Source organism: Bombus pyrosoma, linkage group LG12 (assembly GCF_014825855.1).
Source record: "Bombus pyrosoma isolate SC7728 linkage group LG12, ASM1482585v1, whole genome shotgun sequence".
NCBI lineage: Eukaryota > Metazoa > Arthropoda > Insecta > Hymenoptera > Apidae > Bombus > Bombus pyrosoma.
Window position 1 is genome coordinate 10,898,028 of NC_057781.1, and position 12,295 is coordinate 10,910,322.

Sequence of the window (12,295 nt, forward strand, 5' to 3'; positions counted from 1 at the left end):
ATACCTCGTGTCACGAGATCGGCTACAAAGGCATGAGACATACTGTGTTCTTTTTTCTTTTTTTTTTTTTTTTTTTTTATTTCGTTGATACGTGGGAAAGCACATCATTCTCTATTCACCATCCACCCATCGATGTATCTACCTAAGCAACTGTAAATATGACGATCGTATAAGCTGCAGCGTTTTTTCATGCGTTCAATGTACCCCTTCACTTTTTAGACGCCCTGTATATTTCCTCTTTTACGTCTCATATGGGAAGTGGTGCTTGCTGTGTGGCTAATCAGATGCCGTGAAATATCTTGTGATTTGATTAGAATCAATCGGATCATTTCATCTCGAATTCAACGACTGTTTTACTCTCATGCATTTCCATTTGCCTTTATTCATCAAGATCATCAAGACATCATTCTTGCTTGTTAGATCGCAATTGGAACGATAGAGTTATGCCTGAACCACTGTCGTTTAATAGCATTCCTATGATTCTTGAGATTCGAAGGATCCTTTGTCTTTTTCAATTTTGGCTAGTTCCCGGTGTCTTGCTCAGTTTCGAGCTTTTTCAAGCGATCAGTGAAACAGACCATCGTCATAATTCTTTTTCATGTCTCTTTTCTGACGATCATTCCTGTCGTGTATCTCATAAGAGATGTCAACGCAGAGTAGCGTATCCTGTGGAAACAGCGTTAAATGTTGCATGGTGCTTTTGTTTATAGTTTGACAGCCGACTATTTTCGTAATCGTACCAACGGAATGTATTCTTCGTTTACATTGTAGTATGGATTTACGAATTAAAGAACACTCTCATCCTGTCCTTTTTCTGTTTCTTCAGTTTCATTTGAAAGATACGTATACGTTACTTGAGAAATTTAGTTTCTACAACTTACCTTATAGTCATAAATATACTTGCCCGTTAACTAATTTAATAATCGAGCATTTTTTTCACAGTCCAAAAGATGGATAGAGAGAGAATATCTTTTAATCGTTCGACTTTGTAATAAGAGAAAGATGCGACGAGTTTATTTTGTACTTGCTCGCTACCTATACTGTGCTAGAAGAAAATTCTCTTCAATTGAGTCTCGGTATTTGTGTTTGAAGATAAAAGATTAAATATTCATACGAGTGACGTATTCGAATTTTTTCAAGATAATGCGACGAGGGAAACAGCTACCATTGTATAACTGTAAACTAACTTCAACGATACCATGTTCTCATTAGATGATCCTTTCATTCTGTGAATAACAATCCATATGTGATCCTAACGACGCAAAATAGTTAGACTTTTCCACAGCAAGGACTTTGTTAAATGTTTGTCTGTCGAAACACGTACATTTTGTAAAAACGTGACAAAATGCCTCGTGTCTGCCTGGGGTAAATCGATTCATCTGTATTTTACGAGAATCGTGATGTAACATAGTACATATTCATCCCCGTTTACGTGATACACCCCTTCTCACACTAATTTCAGCGATACAAACATAATGTTCGATTCTGCACTCTAATTCTTTTTAGCGATATAGAGACTACACTTTCCTGTGGTGATTGTAGACACTGATGTACTTATATGTAATGACATAGTAGATAAGTCAGTAGGAAAGACTACCCTTTGTATCATATCTTTTTAGGTACCTTTCGTATGGCTCGTATGCGTTTAAATCACCGTACTGTTTAAGGTGGACCGGAAACGGAAGCGGGCAAACCATGTGCAAGTTGCGATATACCGGACGTTATCTAACAAATGTTAATCATAGCGAAGAAGACAGCCAATAAAAATATAGCAAAAATATAGCAAACGATAGAAACGGTAGTTCTAATTTTATTTTACATAACATTGATTTAATAATCAATTCTAACGAATTGTGGTTTCATTTGATTAAAATAGAATACAATTTTTCGGAAATAAACCTGTTAACCGATGTTACGACTCCTGCTGTCTCATATAGCATTTCGAATCGTATTGTTTTGTTTATTATTCTGAAATACATATATCTTTTGTTATTCTTATAAAAATTTCAATTTTTCCCTTTAAATACGTAGACGTAATTCGACGTTTGGAGCATTATCTGGCACGATTAAATGAAAATGATTCTTTTGAAAGAAGATCGGAAAACAACGTTTAGCCAGGATTAAAAGAGCGATTGAAAATAGCTCTTTGAGTGTTGATTTGCCCATTTCCGGTTCAGAACGTATTTACACTATGTATTTAGTGACTACCTCCGGCACTTCCGGACCACGTAAAGTAGCGTCATTATCACTTGCACCACATATATGAACTTTGTGTTACAACTAATATATTATCATATTAATATATTAAACATATTATTATCTTCCTATCGTAAGAGTGAATCTTTTGTATCAATGAAATTAGAAAAGAAAACAATGACAATGTGTAAAAGCGATTTCCTTTGCTTTTTCTTTTTTTTTTTTTTTTATTAAAAATTTAGTTTAGCGTTAAAAGTACCGTTTTCATGAATTTTCGACATTAGTTGAAATTCGAATGTAAAGTTTCATTATCGTTTGGTCTATAAATTTTAATTAAGATTGTGAAAGTATTTCATTGTGGAAGCATACATTGAAGTGAATTAATTTTGCATATATCGGTGTAATTTATACTGACTCGATGAAAATCATTATTCATAATTCTCAACTGTCTACATTTAATTTTGTATGCTTGTTATGTCATGCTGTTTCGTTTCTCTTCTGTTTATGTTCTTCATCGATCTTCGATCCATTCGTGATTTTTATTCATGCGTATCAATTATTTTTATATGTTTGTAGCACTCGTTATATGTTGCGTTATTTTACAATTGGAGCATGATCAATGCAGACGATTCTTTCCTTTGCTTTGGTTCGATATTGTCCATTTTGTTTTCAGTTCCGATCGATATTAACAAAATTTTTCTATTCCACGATTTTAATTATTTCATAATTTACGACTATACTTACATATTAATGCATTGTTAATTTTTATTTGACTTTTTTTTTTTATAGTCTTAGTAGTCTTATTGTTAGTCTTAAAAGTAATCTTTTAGGATTATAATCACATGTACGAATTGTTAATAGTACTACTACAAAATGTTAATATCATCGATAAACTTAAGCTTGTTTGATATTCTTATCAAATTGCGCGCGAATGAAATGTACGAAAAACTGAGGCACTTGGTCGCTTATTAATCATTCTCCAATTTCCACTGAACTTTCATCCGTACGGTACAATAAGAAAAGAAAAAAAAAAAAAAAGAAAAACAGCGTGAGTCCACGGTTTTCAGAACCGTACGTATATCTTAATAACGAAACTAAGAAGATATTACTAACAACGACGCATTCTCATGTACAGTACATCGGAGCTTTTGTGATTAATCATTGTCACTAAACGCAGTGTTACTAAGCATCGTCGAGTACAATTTACGTTAAATGTTTTTCGAAGCTCTATTTTATACGTGTGATCCTAAAACAAAAACAAAAAAAAGAAAACAAAAAAAAAAAAAAAGAAAAGAAAAGAAAGAGGAGAAGAAGACAGAAACAAAAAGGAAAACTCAAAGCTTTTTTGTACGGCGCTCCTGTAACGAACGAAGCTTCGTCTCCTAGCACTTTTATTTATTATTTTTTTTTTTCTCTTTTTACTATCTCTTCTTCCACCAACAACATCCTTATGCTTGAAATATCATGATAAATATCCACGAAAGGATGGGCCAGGTATCGACATGTTTCAGAATAAGTCATTTATTCGAACTTATATCAACGGAATATTGTAAATACCGCATTTTGTAATAAAGCAATCATCCTGTACCTTTGACTAACTTTTATGTTATTGCTTGCACAATAATACACGATCTACGAGTAACTACTTAAGATGTAATTAAGATTATAATTATCGAGTTGTCAGTTTACATGAGAAAAAGGAAAAGAAAAAGAAAAAGAGAGAAGATAAGACGAAATAAAGAGAAAACGAAGATCGTGGTTCGTGTTTAGCGTGTCTATATATAAAAATCTAACGAATCCTGTTTCGTTTTGTCACAGGAAATGCTAGCAGCACTTCGGAGTTCGTAAGGCAAGAACTGAGAGCGATCGTTGGCGCACGAACGCAACAACAGCAACAACAAAGGATACCTAACAATATTCAGAACAATCTTTCTGGTCAAGTATCTCAGGATGATCTCGAAGCACTCGGTCTGACGTTCGAAATGTCTTCTGCAGGTACGTCTGTCGGAAGAAGAGATACATACGTTTTCTCTTTCGAAAGTCGTGTGTTAGTCAAAAGGCTTAGTCGAACAGCTTGTAACAATAGGAACGGAAAAGAAATTAGTTCTCCACCTAATTTCTTTTTCTTTCGGAAATTCTGTTTTTTTTTTTTTTTTCGAAAACTGGGGGAATTATATTAATTGCTAATGATGTTCATTGGTTTCTCGATATATTAACAAAATTGATAAAAAGTTGGATTTCGCGTTCCGCTACGGAGTACATTCATTGATCTTTAATCGTTATAATTATTTCTGTACGTTGTAAATAGCGCGTGTAATGTGCTGGAAGCTGTGAAAAAGTATTACAGGGATCCTACATATATATTCACATAAAGTTTCGCTTCATTTATATCACGTTTCATTCAATTACACTTTTTAACAACTTTCTTAATAGTCGTTCGTTTAATTTTTTTCACGTATTCCCGATATTGTTGTAAAAATTGAATCGTTCTCGTTCTCGCATCATCTCTGTATTAATAGCTGCCGTTAAATTGAAAATATTAGGAAAACGTGTAGATATAATGTTAAATATGTTTAGTAGGGGCGGAGAAATTACGATTCAGCAGTAAATGGTACCAATAGAACTGCTTTTTCGTCGAGAGTTTCGCGTTTAATTAACATTCTCTACCTTTCTCAGTTTCTTCTTAATTATATTTTCTAGAAATCTGATGTTTTCGTTCCAAAACTTGAAAAAAGAATTTTCTCTGAAAACCGTGAACTTTCTCGTTCATGAAATTTCTCGGTGTATAAATTCTTGCGCAAAATTCTATACGAAACAAAGAAATTGATCGCGCGATACCATCCGCGAGAATCTTTTCCGATATCTGTTCGCGAACGAGTAGAAAAGTATATTCAGAAACACAAATTTCATCGGTTGTATCTATCATATCTCATCATCAGTATCACGATCGAGACGCGGATCTATCAATCGCTATCAGACAGTGGGTACCGGCTTTCACTTTCGATACAATTGTCCCTTTCGACTGAACAAAGAATCGATTCTTTTCTTTCGTAAACGATCCGAACCGCGGGAAAAATCGAACGATAGTTGTTTTTATAGCTCGTGTCTGTCGTGCGCGTGAGGACAATATAGTTACGTGCCTATTACATATAAATATGTACAGGATCGAAAGATGTGTCCGACACACGAACACGAATACGTCCGCTTCTTGTAAGAAAACGCATTATTTCTAATGAAAGACTGGTGGTAACGCCTACTGTTACAATGTCCTAACTAGGTGAGGCTGTGGTTAGCGATGGCCCTGCCAAGAGCTGGGCCATTGGGAGTGCCGGAAGTGCCCCCTCATCCTCCAGGGTAAGACCCTTCCGACAATTACTTTTACGTATACATTTATATATTTATTATATACATACATATATATATATATATACTTATTTATTTATCTCTCTCTTTATACATACAATTTTTTTTAATTTATTTCCCATTTGATTTTGTATGCTATGTCTTCCCTTCTTCGCTTGGCTTCAGAACTTATGTGCACGACATGTTTAACGAGTACTTTTTTTTTTTTTTTAATTTCTCTACGCACTGAGCGTAAAACTTGTAGGGGGTATTTTAGCGCTCTCTTTTTGCATGTGTCACTTTGAACGTTATTTACATTTATTTACATATTTCACTGTAGTAGTCGTAAATACGTTCGTAACGTTAGGATAACGTCTGCATATTTGTATAGATCGTTGACGCGCTCACCAGCTACGCAGTATATAGCGAGATTTATCTTTCGCATCGCGAAACAGTATTTCTCAAGGTAGTGTTCGCGTCTCTCTACTACTTTTCTTCCTTTTTTTCTTTTCAAAGTTGTTTTCACATTTTTACTTTCTACCGAGTTCTGACGAAACGAGAGCCGATATCTTATCTTTCGTTGAACAGACTCTTTGTTTTCCACCGTTCGCGTGCATACTACACGGTTATATCGACTTTGTACGATTGACAGCTGCGTGGACGTACAAAGGGTACACCGAGCCAGCTTGTTCGTCTTGTCAGACGGTGATCATCCGCGTTTTATAACGTCCTTTTTGTAGCTTCGTTTAATTATTCCGTCGTCACTGTATCTAGAGATGCAGGGGTAATCGAGGCATGCGTCAATTGGGTAATTGGAGGAAAATTGGTATTCCATATTTCTTTGTACATACGTCTCTGTTCCGCCTATACTTTAGTCAGAGTCGAACATCTGTTTGCAATATTTCAATTGAATTCAAACGAAATTATATTACGTGCCGGCGAACATTGAAAGTAGAAAAACATACGTTTGTTATTTGCCAAGAGTTCTCGCAATTTTTTAGTCACCTTATCGTAATCGATTATATCTAACGACATAGACGTACACGTAAGGAACGAGGTTAATTAACTTTTAGATAGGAAAATAATAAGAATAACGAGCGACTAGTTACGCTAGCGAGATATCAAAAATTAAAAAGTATCTGTGCCGAAGGATTAACAAATTAGAATATCGATAGTTATTAATCACGACGAGCCTGCTATACCGTTTTCCTGTCCACGTTCAAAAGGCAGCAAAATATCGCTTTATCCTCGTTATTCATTGGCGCATCTTGTTTCAAGTTTTACACTCAGTGACAATTTACGAGACTAGGAAATGCGACATTTACCTCTTTGCATAATTCTGTCAGTTTGACTAATATCATCGTTGTGAAACGAGAGAAATCAGTTTTGAGAAACGACTGGAGATCTTCGAATCAAACGCGTTAACGTTTCTTACGATCAAACGTCGTGTAATTTCTACGCATAGAACTAATGTTTATTCTCTTAAATCGTATTAATTGCAAGTAACCACGCAAACATTTCTCGTTGTTCGCGACTGACTAACGTAACGCAAAAATATGAAGATATCAAATTCAAATAATCGCGAAGATTCGTTTAATTTTCGACAGTGACTGTTCGATAAAAGAATTAAATTCCTTGTAAATTATATTCCTCCTTTTCGAAATTCTAGGGCTTTTTCAAATTTTCTTACGATCAAAGGAAACGTAAATTGTTTGCCCATATTTTGGGCAAAGGAATATTTTACAACCGTTTGAAAAATAAATTCGTTTAATACAAAAATGTGCTATTGTATATATTTAGAACAATAATAGAAGGTTTTATCGTCGCCATCGTTTTCAAGAATTGGGAACCTGGAATACTTTCACTTGATATCTTTATCTCGTAGTAAAGACACGACATAGAGCATATACGGGAGAAGAAAAGAAAAGAAAAGGAAAGAAAAAAGAAAATTGTAAGCAAAAAGCAAATATTTTTTGAATGATCTCTTTTTCATCATTTGTTTGACAAGTGATGTCTCTTTAACCGTAATACCATTTTCTATCAATTTATGAAGAAATTCTGTTGCGATTTCTAGAAAAGTGGGTTGATTTTTAATTAAAAAAAAAAAAAAAAAAAAAAAAATATCGTTATATAGAGAGAGAGGAAGCTTTACGAAAATTCTTTCAATTAAAATATTTGTCCAAACGAAACGAAATGGAAAAAAGACGAGTAAAATAACATAAAGTAAAATAAATTGAAGTAACAAAAAATATTTGTCGCATTGTATTTATGTATATGCCTGATGTGACATTTTTTCTTTTTTTTTTTTAAGGCTGCTGTATCTTAGTTCGTTAAGAAAGAAAAGCTGTAGTTGTTTGTTTGTTGACGTTTCAAGCATAAGTACGATGGGTGCTGAGACACGTTGTTTCCTCTTCATTCTACAGGGTGATGGTGCCGTAAGCTTTAGCTCATTCGAAGTAATCAATATTAATCACACTGCCATTGTTGTATCGTGTAACGTACATTTAGTATTGTAATGCTTTTTCACAGTGAGCCAAATGGATATCTAAACGCGTAGCTCCTTATTACATACCTACTATTTTTCTCTCATATGCTGATTGCTCTCGTCGCATGAAGCGAAATTATTCTCGCGGTAAGTTTCACGCCGGCAAAATCGATGGAAACGCGGAAGGAAGCCTCCGAAGGCCAATCGCGAATATTAATTTCCTCGCATAAATCGTTGATTAATGCGAAATAGTCGCGGTTCGTCGAATTTTCCTTCGAAATTTCGTCCCAGTTAATGGCAAATCATTCTGATGGCGTAGCCGTAGATCAACGTGTTCGATACGACAGTAATGTTAACGTAATTTTTGTGAAGTTGCGCTCCTGTAAATTTCAATTTAAACTTTGTTCGATGAAATACGAAAAGTCGCTGCAATGATCGAGGGGTTTCGAGGAAAAGTGGAATAAGCGCGCTTTTTCTACAGATAACGTAAATAGTTACCGGAGATATTTCTTTCCATGAATTTCCAGGTGCTTATAATTAGCCACGTGTAGCAAGATATTGTTATCTTTGGACGAGCGTAAATTTTTCTACACAAATTTACCTCTATATCTTCCACGAATTACGTTTTATCGCTTGCAACACTCTTCTTCCGAGCCTCTGAATTGTTATTTTTTCGCGTGTTTATAATTACGCTTGCAAAGTACATTTTCAAGTAAATTTCGAGTAGAGGATAGAACGGAAAAAAAAAATTGTATAAATTCCTTGCCTTGACATAAATTGTTGAAATCATTGTTGTGTTCGTGCTGATAGAATTTAAACTACTCGCGTAGAATTGCTTCTTATCGTAAATGATTTACTGCGAGTTGAACGCGTTAATACTATTCGATGATCGACAATTAATTTGAACATCGGTCTTATTGTGCTCGCGATCAAACATCGATCAACTAATCGGTCTATTCGTTTATCCGCGTTCCAGTTGAAAGATCGGGTCTGCAGAAGCAAGTTTAGTAATCTTTCGACATATTGCGATACCCTTAACGTAGCTTCTTTAACGTTTCGCGAAATAACTGCTTCTTATAAATAGAAAAAGGAAAGAGAAAACTCCGTTTCTCTCCTTATTCTTTATGAACATCGTTAATTCGCGCCCGGCCAAAGCGAATCTTTCTTCCTCTCCCTTGTTTATTTTTTATTTTATTTTACTTTTTTTTTTTTACGTTATTAAACTAGCGGCCTTTGGTGTGCATTGGATCTTTGGATGTGTAGCGAACATATGTGGCTTCAGTACAGTTTTCTTTTGAGTTTTGACTTTGCGTTTGCCTCCGCAGGAGCGTTTTAGAATTCAGAGACGGCGTCGATCGATCCCATGTCGAGAACTTGTCGAGATTCTTTTTTTTTTTTTTTTATTCATTTATTTTATGCTTTCTAGAAGAAGCGATGAGCTGGTGCGAGTACTCAAAAAGTTCGATATTTTTATTTACTTTGATCAAAGTTAGAAATGTTTGATCCAAATTTGGAAATTTTCGAAAAAGAGCGATAGCACTAAGCGATGGCGTTAGTTCAATTTCTAAGGCAAAACAAGCGAATGTGTTTAAAATTTGTATTAAAAAAAAAAAAAAAAATAAAAAATAAAAAATTGCTAGTTTAGTACGATTTAGCGGTAAACAAATTTATCGATTTTATACGAGTCTTTGATTTTACTTGGTATATAATGGCCAAAATTTTGAGTACTCGCAGACGCTAAAACGGAAACGCATTAGTTTTGATACGTAGTGTCACGATCACGGGTTTTTCGAAATATTCAGGATGTAGGTGCTTTTGGACAGATCACTTAATTTATTCTCCTCCTTTGTTATTATTACTTTGTTTTAGAATAATTTCATGCCAGTTAACTTACAATAGTTTAATCATCAAATTTTGTATTACAGCTTCAAGGATTTAAACAAATTTACACCGGTCTTTTACCGAGACAGTTATACTTTTAGACGCTTGCTTTTCTTCATTTCATATTAGATTTGCTATTAGCAATTTCTTGCCTATATCCAGAAGGATTTACTTTTAAAACAATGTCTCTTTAACTTCAAAAGGTGTCCCATTATGCAACGCACATAATTTCATAGAAACAAATTTTCCCCAACGCAGAGTAAGATAACTGTTTTATATTTTATATCCTACCATAGCACACGTAAAACGAGCCTGCATTATGCAACAAGACTACATAACTCACGTAATTCAATACGACGTCATTCTCATAATTTTCGTCACGTAGTACTCTGTCCAATTTTTTCTACATTCTGAATTGAACGACGGCAACCTTCTAAAAGAAAAAAAAAAAAGAAAAAAGAAAAAGATAAATAAAGTAAATAAAATAAAATAAAAATAAAAAAAAAAAAAGGAAAAGAAAGGACTGGTTGTCGGTATCTTGGCTACCTTATTACAAAAGCCTGTAGAACGATGCATATCAAACTAATCAAACGGAATTCATTTTGCAGACTTCTATGGAGGAAGTAGCTCGAGGTGATCCGAAGGTGAACCAGTCGTCCCTGTTACAGAAACTGTTGTCCGAGTGACTGCCGGCCAACGCTCTGCACAGTAAAGGGATCTATGTAATATACGTTTGAACGCGAAACCAGAAACAGGAAGAACGAGAAAAGGGAAACAAGGAATATGAAGACGGAAAAGGAAAGGGAAAACGAGAGAATGAGAGAAAAGAAATTGGATAGGAATCGATGATACATACACGCATGTACACCCTATACGTAATGGATACTAATTGTATTATATGTAAACGCTGCAACACACGAAGTCAGTATTCAGATACGTATCACCAAATACAATTTCGAAGGAGGAATTAAAGAAAAGAAATGTTAGACCGCTGCGCCGTGCTCTCCGTGGCCTCTTTGCGTTTCCAACAGTTCGAACTCGCGGAACAACATGTCACGGAACGTCGACCGAGTGCATCGACGTTTAACTCGTTCGAACTCCAAGGACGAAAAAGTTTCCGTTTTTCGTTTGGCTGTGTCGAGATTTTTTCCATGATTCTACTAGGTCGTCCTTGACCTCGTTGACGTTGAGACGGATGATCTTAGTTTTCGGCGAGGAATAACCGGCAAGGTGGATCAGTGTTGATGAACGATCGAACAAACAGCAATTGGTGGATCGAAATTTGTGAATCGAAACCGTAGAAAAGGTGTGAGAACATGGATCTCGCGATTCGACGATGTTACGGGGATGAGAGGAGGTTTGGGCGCGGGGAGCACGTGGCACGATAGCGCGATGTTCTTATTTTATATATATACATGGATATATAAAAAAGAAAGAAAGAAAGAAAGAAAGAAAGAAAGCCTTTCTCGGGGCAATCCAGCTTCGGACGATATTTGAGTATATATAAATAGATAAATATAAATAAATAAATATAAATATATATATACATATATATATACATATATATATATATATATATACATATGATTACAAATATAATACCGACACGATAAACTGACGGCCGTGTAACTCTATATTCAGGGTTGCTACGCATTGCCGTCAGTATTGTATTTGGTATCACTGAAAGAAACTACGTAGGTACCTCAAAGGTATACTTTATTATACCACTGGCTGTTGAACATAGAACTATTTATAGGTTTAATTATTGTACACAAGAGTGATGAAGTAAGAGTATGATAAAGAAGGCGGTGGAGAAGCTGAAAAAAAAAAGAAAGCAAATAGAGCACTATTTCACGTATTCTCTTAATTTAACGATCCGTTTTGACTATTACATTTATGAATAATATATTTGTGATTGTAAGAATCCGCAACCAAAATGTGACAAAGAATACTTGTTGTTGTTAATATGATTATAACTATTATTATTATATAATAATTATTATTATATTATTTTATTTTATTTTATTTTATTATTATTATTATTATTATTATTATTATTATTGACATCATGATTATTGCTATTACCAATATTCTTATTGCAATTACTATATTATTGTAATATTAAGGATTATTATTATTATTATTATTATTATTATTATTTTATTATTATTATTATTGTAATAATAATTATTATTATATCAATATTGATATTATTGAACACTTGGAATATGCATATTTCTATTCAATAGTAAGAGTACCTTTATATATACATATATATATATATTGTATAAATGTATATGTATATATATGTATAGGGATTTATATATCGTGTTATATATACATATGATTCGTTCGTTTATTTATATATAATCGGTATATAAATTTGCGTAT

General features: G+C 34.1%; 1 protein-coding gene across 9 annotated transcripts in view; it reads left to right on the forward strand.

Moving 5' to 3' along the window:
• LOC122573291 (nuclear receptor coactivator 2-like) overlaps positions 1–11,919 on the forward strand; it is a 128,140-nt gene extending 116,221 nt beyond the window's left edge. For 6 of the 9 annotated variants that reach the window (XM_043739415.1, XM_043739413.1, XM_043739410.1 and 3 more), the window contains 3 exons: positions 4,015–4,191; positions 5,474–5,550; positions 10,513–11,919. In XM_043739415.1, the coding sequence (XP_043595350.1) occupies positions 4,015–4,191; positions 5,474–5,550; positions 10,513–10,590 (332 nt within the window). In that variant the 3' untranslated portion in view covers positions 10,591–11,919. Of the gene's footprint in view, positions 1–4,014; positions 4,192–5,473; positions 5,551–7,338; positions 7,490–10,512 lie in introns of all 9 variants that reach the window. The other 3 variants (XM_043739417.1, XM_043739414.1, XR_006318699.1) reach the window with 2 other exon arrangements.
• Positions 11,920–12,295: the final 376 nt, after the last annotated feature.